This window comes from Anguilla anguilla, chromosome 1 (assembly GCF_013347855.1).
Source record: "Anguilla anguilla isolate fAngAng1 chromosome 1, fAngAng1.pri, whole genome shotgun sequence".
Lineage (NCBI taxonomy): Eukaryota > Metazoa > Chordata > Actinopteri > Anguilliformes > Anguillidae > Anguilla > Anguilla anguilla.
Genome location: NC_049201.1, coordinates 51598752 through 51607821, shown reverse-complemented (window position 1 = coordinate 51607821; position 9070 = coordinate 51598752). Strand labels below are relative to the sequence as shown.

The following is a 9070-nucleotide window of genomic DNA, read 5'->3' as shown; positions in this document are numbered from 1 at the left end:
TGGAAAGGTTGGTCATGAGCCAAAGAAGAGGTTACGTGTTGTGTGAGGGTGTGTGCGTGAATGCACACATGGATGCATGCGAGTGTGCGGTCCCAGCTATTGCGGATTCGTGCTTGTTAAAATGCAGAATGGCGTATGACTTCTGAAAACCACGCATATTTCAAACACAAGGGAAACTAATCTATGACATTTGAACCGCCGTGTTATGTAAATTCTACAATTTCCCAGGGGATTTGCAAAAGACATAATTGTTTGTTCCACATCAACATCGACATCACCAGAAAAATTCACCAAGAATATGTGGACTACCATTTGGAGAAACTGATTGCAGTAATGATAGAACTGACCTCGCATATCTCTGATGATTTCATCAGCAGGCAGACGTAAACGATTTTCATTTGTAAGGCGGACCTATGGAAAGGACGCATGCAACGTCCCTGCAATATTTCAGAAAATGATAGGTATTAGAAATAATTGCACATCTGCTTTCACAAATAATACTGTCTGCCGAATATACCCGAGCAAAAATAATATAGAATTGATGTTTGACATTACATCAATGCTCTTCCTTCTTTCTGCTTTCTGTTTAGCTCTGCTCATTGCGATTTGGCAGAGGGCTATTTGAAGTCAAATCATTTAAATTCAAATAAGAAGACACTCAAATGTGCCTCTGGATACTTCCTGGGGGACCATTTTTCTTTTAAGAACTGGCCACAAAAGTTAGCAAGCAGTTTAAGTGGATAGCGTCCCCAAGAGTTATGTATATATTATAACACTAATTTGTTTTCAGATCACAGCTCCACTGCCAGCCCCAGTCCCTCCTCTATCCATCATCGCAGGAAATCATTGTCATTACAGAAATATGGACCTTCTCTGCAACAAAGGTTCATTGTTCCTTGAATTCGTCACGCACTCATCACTAAGGTTGTCTTCGTGTCTTAGGGTTGCGCAAGAAACTTTTAATCACAAAAGACATCTTACACAAAAAAAATGTGTACACCGAGAGATATGAAATAGGGACTGACGCACGCTGATAGGTAGCGTTGCTCTGTGTGCAGTGAGTTTTGGTAGGTTTGAGTCTGCAACACTGCCTGGTGACGTTGGAGGCGCAGCCCTGCCCCACTATAATTTCTGGTGGGAACGCCGGTTCGAAGGGACTTGCAAGGAGGCAGCCAGCGAACACGAGCGCATCAGGTGTCTACAGAAGAAGTCTCTCCAGTGGGAGCCGCACCATAAAGTATCAATACTGAAAACCAGATTTACCATTTACATATTATATGTGACTACATATTTATGTAGCCTAAAGCGTACGTAGCTTTAGACATTTCTTTGGAGTAAATCTTTAAAATGTTCACATTGCCAAAGGTTTTAAACAGGAAATCGGCAAAAAATCCTATAAATTACTAAGTCAATTTTTCTTATCGAAGAACGTGTGCTCCTACTTTTAATGGAGGCGTGAGAAGTCATGTATCAATCGAAAAGACACCCTCGCCTTATTGTGCGTATATTAGATGTGCAGTAGATACGCACAAGTTAGCTTGACCTTTGCAGAAATTAGAACGTAATATCTTTTTTTTCAAGAGTGTGGTATTCCTGTGATCTAAAGTGATGGACTCGTCAGCTTTAAGTAACCTAAGTGAAGGACTGGGGAATTTCAATATAACGGATACGGCGACAGCGCCAAAGAAACTTTTATTTGGGATTGGCATCGACAACTTTATAACGCTTGTAATCTTTGGACTCATATTCACTCTCGGTGTGCTGGGAAACTCCATGGTGATAACGGTCCTCGCCCGGAGTAAACCTGGAAAACCTCGGAGCACCACCAACATATTCATCCTCAACCTCAGCATAGCTGATCTGTCGTACCTTCTGTTCTGCATTCCGTTTCAATCGACTGTGTATATACTCCCGACTTGGGTGCTGGGAGCGTTCATCTGCAAATTCATTCACTACTTTTTCACGGTGTCTATGTTGGTCAGTATATTCACCTTGTCCGCGATGTCGGTGGACCGCTACATCGCCATCGTGCACTCCAGAAAATCGTCGTCGATTCGGGTGGCTAAACATGCTTTGATTGGAGTGGTCGTGATTTGGATTCTGTCGTTTGCCATGGCAGCGCCGGTTGCCTATTACAAGGGCATAGTGAGGGGAGATAACGGTACCTATTGCTGGGAAGAGTGGCCGGATCTGAATCAAAAGAAGGTCTACGTTGTATGCACTTTTGTTTTTGGTTACGTGCTGCCGCTTCTTTTAATTTCGTTTTGTTACGCAAAGGTAAGCATCCTGGATATTTAGCCTACCATAGTAACGCACTCATTAAACATCAGTCCCATCAGTATATTTTCAAAAAGGTGATTTTTTATAGTAATTTAATTTAGTATTGGGCGTTAGCTAATGTTATATTATTCTAAACACCCTCTTCCCTTCCCCACCTTTATTCTCGCTGTTGGTGGCAAAGTTGCGCACGTTTAGCAAAGCACTGGTTAGCAAAAGAAACAAACTGATTTAGCAACCCCTTTTACAATAAAAATATGGAAACCGAAAAGAAAAGGGAAAAAAAACCCATTAAATTTCAGCGACTCCACATATGACAAAGATGGATGCTTATTCCAGTTCGTCCGTATACCACTGTCACCATTGTATTTGTTATGCCTTTGCAGGTTTTAAACCATTTGCACAAAAAGCTGAGGAACTTGTCCAAGAAATCGGAAGCGTCAAAGAAGAAGGTATGTATGACTGTTTGTCAACAGTTGTCAAGTAAGGAAGTCTAAATAATCCATGCCGCTCCTTGACATTTAGGTGCTCTAAAAGCGAGACAACTGTTTTAACGGGTATTTACTTTGTTAGAATGCCACAGCTCGCAACGGAAAAATCAGTAACCCAGCCTAATGACCCATCAATATATGTTACATTAAAAGCCATAGACATGGTTTATGTTTTTTTGTGACTATGGATACCGAAGGCAGACCTGCCCATGTCTGTATACATTTAACACTTTTTATGAACAATTAATAGTACGCACTATATTAATTTATTAGTGAGCTTATTTATGGAGAAAGGCAAAACACAAAGGCAGTCAAACCAATATTGTAATGAAGTATGATTGTTTTTATTGCGTTTGTGTTTTGTTTCTGTGCGTTTAATCATAAAATTAAAATTCTCACTAATGTTCAGTCGCATAAAATAATACAGGGCGATATTAATCGTTCGAAAGTTTTGGATTGGATGGTATCATTGCAGTGGTTTTGCTTCTGTATATTATTTGCGGCAAGGCACACGCAGCCTACGTAGGATATGTTACAGTAGTCTTGCAATTAATATGTGGTTCTTGAATAAACTCATTCGTTAAAATCATTCACCTTATCTTACAAAACACAGTCTCCCTGCACCATATAAAAAAATAAATCTTGTAAAGATGAAGAAGCTTTAAATATTATAATTTTGCATGTCAAATGTCCAATTACAAGAATTGTTTTTCTCTAGTTCCCAGTAGTAATTTCACAGACTTTTCTTAAATGCACAACACTCAACTCAGATTCAACATAGCAATGAAACATTTTTATTACAAAAAATGCATTGCTATTCATAGTAATAGAATGTCCGATTCAATGTGTGTGTGTGTGTGTGTGTGTGTGTGTGGGTGTGCGCGCACGCGTGTGTGTGTGTGTGTGTTGGGTATTTTGGGGACCACAGTGAAAGTCTTTTCTGTGTTTTTATCCCTAAAGGGAATTGTCTTCTGCTGCCTTCATATATAAACATTAACATTACCCACTTTGTGCCAACTTGCCCACACTAACCGGAGGTTTGTGCCTGATTCAGAGCATCCAGTGTGTCCTGAATACATTTCTCTGTGCTCCCCTCCTTTAATGCTGCTTCTTCATTTTAAATTAGTGTTACTGACTGGTTATTCCACAATGCTTATCTTTTTTATTACGATGGACCATGGAGCCAGTAGTGCCACAGTTTATTTGCAATAACATAATCTAAACAGGGCAAACCAACTAGCAGCACTTGCAATATGAAAAAAGTAAATTAATCAAATATTTAGAACAAACCTGGTTTGTCTGTTCTTCTGACTGAGCACAAGCAATTTAAATAAACATTTAATCAATAATTAGAGGCCTAGTTTGCTCTCTCGGGTATAATGGTGGGAAGCGTATTGTCAATAGCAGCTGAGAAAACAAAATTATAAAAACAGTTTTTAAATAACCTCTTTTTATCACATTTATAAATGAATGGAAAAAGAAACATCATACCCAGAAGATATTGCTTCCTTGTGTCCAAAATAGCCTGAACTAGTGTATGGACTTTTTCATATTCCCAAATCGTTCTTGACTACATTTAGGGTAGCTTGAGAATAATGTTAATACTGCTTGATACTGAAAGTATTGTATTTTTTAAAAATGCATGCACTTCATCAAAAAAGGAAACAATTATAGTGATTGCAATAGTTAAATTCAAAGGGTCCATAGCAGCATCAGTCAAAATTTACAGTCAAGTTAAATGAAAGGCAGAGCGTTGTTGCATGGCACCTCAAATAAAAATTTTGTTTGGCGTTTGTCAAATATATAATTTATTCAGAGGAATGGAACTTCAGTTAATTAAGTGATTAAGCCATTTGTGTTCATTTATTTGGCTCAGTCAGGCATTAAGTCAGCAGTGCTTGCTAAATATGGATGCTAATTTTCAAAGATTTTTAGGGTTCCAGAAATGTTTAGATATGAAACCAAGGATTATACTTAATTTACCGATGGGAATGCATTGGTCATGCTAATGCCTGGGTAGATTGGTTTGATTCATTGATATGTATGTAAGGGAATTCTGGTCTGAGAGAATCTTTCTTTTAGACTTTTCCCATATGCTCCTTCTTTCTAGAGTTTGGGGATGAGGATAAGGCAATATACAAGGAGAAACAAAAAACTTGGACGAGCCAAGATTATGGGCAAAAGATAAATTGCAACCCCGTGGTGAACCTAATAAAAGCATTGGCAGAAAGGACATGAAACCTGATCCTGGGAAGCCAAGCCAGCCGTGCCCGATGGGCCTAATACTGGCTCGCAGCGAGGTGTCATGGGTCCTGCTCTCGCGCTCTCAGCATGCGGCCTGAGAGTTCAGAGCCTGGCTCTGAGGCTTTGCCTGATCTTTTCTCACGACAACACTGGCCACCTTTTCTTTGTGCCTGGTAGCATTCAAGTAGTCATAGCTCTTAAGAATAGTGATGACTCAAGTAAGAACCGTGACTTATGAGTCTGAGATCAGCGAAGCACGTAACATAAATGTGATGCAACTGCTGTGTGTTCTAAAACTCTGAAGTGTTGAATGTGCACATGCACATCATTTGAAGATGGTGACAGAATTCCAGCCACAGAAATGCTGAAGTTTGTTCTGTTGGCGTGGGATCTGTGCCTTTAGCTACTGGAAGTAATTGTATCTCTTGGTATGTGTGCGGATAGTCGACAGTAACTGCCTCTCTGCTTTCTGTGAGATTTAGCACAGAGAGAGAATGTACAGCAACAGAGTGTACAGGTGTCTGCTACAGATGGTAATATCATGTCCTAGAATCAGAACTAGAGTATGATTGGTTGCCTCAGCCAAGCCAGCTAATATAACTGGGATTGCCACCTGGGTAACAAGGGCTGTGCTTCCCAAGGACAGTCATATCTACCTCTGTATTGCCTATCAAGCTTTGGGCTTCACCCTGTCATTGTTTTACATGCCAGAGAATCTGATCCTTTTTTAGAATATACATTATACCCAAAGTGGTAGGGTTTTGGTTTGGGGTTGAAAGAGCTCAACCTGGGACAACATTAATTTTCCCATAAACATAGGAGCCATTATCATATTGCTTTGTCAAGCCTGCTACGTATCTGAAATACATAATACAGAACAGTGTATTCCAAATGTATTACATGCCCAGAGATATCATGATTAATAACTTAATAAGCATCTGTTGCATGGAATAATTGTAATTATGCTAATAGTTGCCTAAAGACCAAGAGAAACATAACTTGTCATTTATAAAAATAAATATCCAGAATTTTTCCAACGCTCAAAGACTTTAGCTGTCAGTTTTATTTAACAATCCATGAATAACTGTGATCTGCTAGATTGACTTTTGCACAAACACGCAATGTATCATCATCTAAGTATCATTAGTCACAGGGGTTATTAGTCAGAATCAATGCAACAATCAAAGATACTTCAGTACATCATAGCCAGAACTGAAACATTGAGGAACTTGCTTTTTTAAGGCATTTTGACTGAAGTGAGTCTCATTACCAGATTCGATGACCTAACACCTTTAAAATATGACTGATAAAGGCATTATAAGCAGTTACAGTCAGCTTTGTAGGTTTCATTAACACGATTCTTTCAAAGCTTATTTACACACCGTGATCCACTTTGTTAGAGGACAGTGCTGCACATTTAAAAAAAAAATATATATATATTTACAGAAATACCTGGAATGCTTATGTGTTTCTGCACTAGCTGTGCAATGGTTTTCCACCACACAAGTGGATTCTGGGTAACTGGTTGCAGTGCTTTGTTTCCATGCATCATCTCTAACTGCAGAACATTATTCAGCTACACTAATTAAAATAATAAATAAAAAAACTCAAAACCTGATTGGCTATGCACCAGTGTAAGGAAAAGGGTAGTGCAGAAGGAAAACATACATCTTTGAAACGCAGAACACTGTAGATTTTCATAGCACACATGATAAAGCAATTACATATTGGAACGTTAATTTTTTTCAATTTTCAAATAATATTAAAATATTGTATCTAAACCTGACAGCCATATTCCACAATCACTAATTACCTCATCAAACTGTATTTGTGAAGAAAAATAATACAACTTCCATTTAATCTAGAATAAAATTTAAAAAAATAAAATAGAAAAATAAATAATTATTTTCAATTTTTTCCGACATCATCAAATCACTCCTCATTTTACTACTATTACATTAAAAATAGTATGCAGAGGACGTTGCAGAGAATATCTGTATTAGTCTCAGAATACAACTTAACGAGATCTTCCTGAGATGTGAATGAATGAAACAGGAGGGTATTTCTCTGAAGTCACTCATGTCCTGTCCTGTCCCTCCCCCAGACTGCCCAGACAGTTCTGGTGGTTGTGGTGGTGTTCTGCTTGTCCTGGCTGCCCCACCATGTGGTTCACCTCTGGGCGGAGTTTGGTACCTTCCCCCTCAACCAGGCTTCCTTTGTGTTCCGGGTGGTGGCCCACTGCCTGGCCTACAGCAACTCCTCCGTCAACCCCATCATTTATGCCTTCCTGTCGGAGAACTTTCGGAAGGCCTACAAGCAAGTGTTTAAGTGTCAGCTCAGCAACGAGTCCCCCCTCAATGACATCAAAGAGATAAGGAGCAAAATGGACACACCGCCATCCACCAACTGCACAAATGTCTGACTGAGTCTCTGGGAGGTTGTTACCCCCGGCGAGAAGCTCTGGGCAAAGACATGGCCATTTCAGAGAGGGGTGAGAAGCAAGATGGAACAGCCGCAGATTGTGTAAACGACTGAGGTTGACAATTTATTTTTTCTACTGTGACATGAAGTGATACAGATAAATTTTAACATACTGTAGATGTATCATAATAACTCAACCAGTGGTTTTAAATCATTGGCAGGTCCCATCGGGACGGACATACATGTCAGTATTACTGACACCTGTATGTTATATAATATCCATGCCATGGTCAATGGAAACGGAATGGGAAGTGTTTCTAGAAACCTTTAGGATACCAGAAATGTATTTGTTGATTCTTGATGACATATTCAATGCTTATGACATTTCAAAAACTGTGAACGAGATCCCTTTTTCATGCTGATTTTTGTGTACGTAATAGCTTCATTGTTCCTACTTTGGTCTTTAACACTTTTTTAACAAGATGAAAGGAACACCACACTCTTGGAAAAAAAAAGAACAGTATGGCTGCAGTCTAAAAAATAAACATCTGCAGCCACTGAATGATCCACTCAGTCATAAACGTGTACACTGTAACAAGCACTCAAGATTTTCAGTTTTTTCAGAAGGGTGGACAAATCATAAATACATGTAGTAGTCCTCTGAACTACAATGCAAGTAAATCTGGTAGCCCAGTTCAATTTTTTGGCAGCCCACATATATATTGATATATACAGGTATGTGTCACTTACCTTGCATTTGCTAAGATAGTCAAATTGGGCTATTCAAAGCGTAAGATTTGAAAAATCTTAATAGCGTGAGGTATTCTTTAATGTGGTTTCATTCAAGCAAATTATTATAATTTTGTAGCTCCTGGGAAAGGGCAGACATTCAAGCTCCACTCTGCTGTCAAAATGCTGATCAGTTGTGAACTGCCTACCCTTAGATTAATCAAGGGAAACCCTTTAGATTAGATTAAAACCCAATTAGATTTTGTCTTTTTTGCCAATCCATATTCAACAGTGGCCTAGGGAGTTTACTGCTGGGCCCTCGGGCTTTGAAACATCACAGTTTGTTAGTCCTGAACAAAATATATTAGATTTGTAATTTGCATGTGGTTAAAGTGCACATTCTCAGCTTTTATTTAAGGGAATTTATCATACATTTTGGTTTCAACATGTAGACATTACAACTCTTTTTATAAATAGTCCCCCCATTTCAGGGCATCATAATGTTTGGGACAAATTGTGTCACAGGTGTTTCTGTGTTCAGTGAAATAAGAAGAAAAAAAACAGTTGGGGACATCCTTAAACAGAAAGAGAGCACTGGTAAGCTCATAAATCACAAAAAGCCTGGTAAGCCAAGGAAGACCTCTACAGTAGATGACCAAAGGATTCTCACCACAATGAAGACAAACAACTGTCCAACAGTTCAGAAACACACTTCAGGCAGGCATGGATCTATTAATGACTACTGTCCACAGATGACTTCACAAACAAAAATACAGAGGCTGTACTGCAAGATGCAAACCACTAGTTTGCCGCAAAAACAGGATGGCCAGGTTACAGTTTGCTGTAGAAGCACCATAAAGGAGAATGCAGAGTTCTGGAAAAAATGTGAATAGATGAGACCAAGATTC

At 39.0% G+C, this 9070-nt stretch overlaps 1 protein-coding gene across 1 annotated transcript; it reads left to right on the top strand.

The window, feature by feature from the left end:
• The first annotated feature begins 1145 nt into the window (after nt 1-1145).
• Nucleotides 1146-8647, top strand: galr1a (galanin receptor 1a). The gene is made up of 3 exons (XM_035407443.1): nt 1146-2277; nt 2664-2729; nt 7117-8647. Exons 1-3 carry the CDS (start codon nt 1609-1611, stop codon nt 7432-7434), a joined length of 1053 nt encoding a protein of 350 aa, XP_035263334.1. The 5' UTR covers nt 1146-1608; the 3' UTR covers nt 7435-8647.
• The last annotated feature ends 423 nt before the right edge of the window (nt 8648-9070 follow it).

Bases quoted from the DNA above. Each gene is read 5' to 3' on its own strand.
- galr1a (XM_035407443.1), top strand. From the start codon at position 1,609: ATGGACTCGTCAGCTTTAAGTAACCTAAGTGAAGGACTGGGGAATTTC. The intron at 2,278-2,663 runs GTAAGCATCCTG...ATGCCTTTGCAG, and splicing joins TTTCGTTTTGTTACGCAAAG to GTTTTAAACCATTTGCACAA. The intron at 2,730-7,116 runs GTATGTATGACT...TCCCTCCCCCAG, and splicing joins CGGAAGCGTCAAAGAAGAAG to ACTGCCCAGACAGTTCTGGT.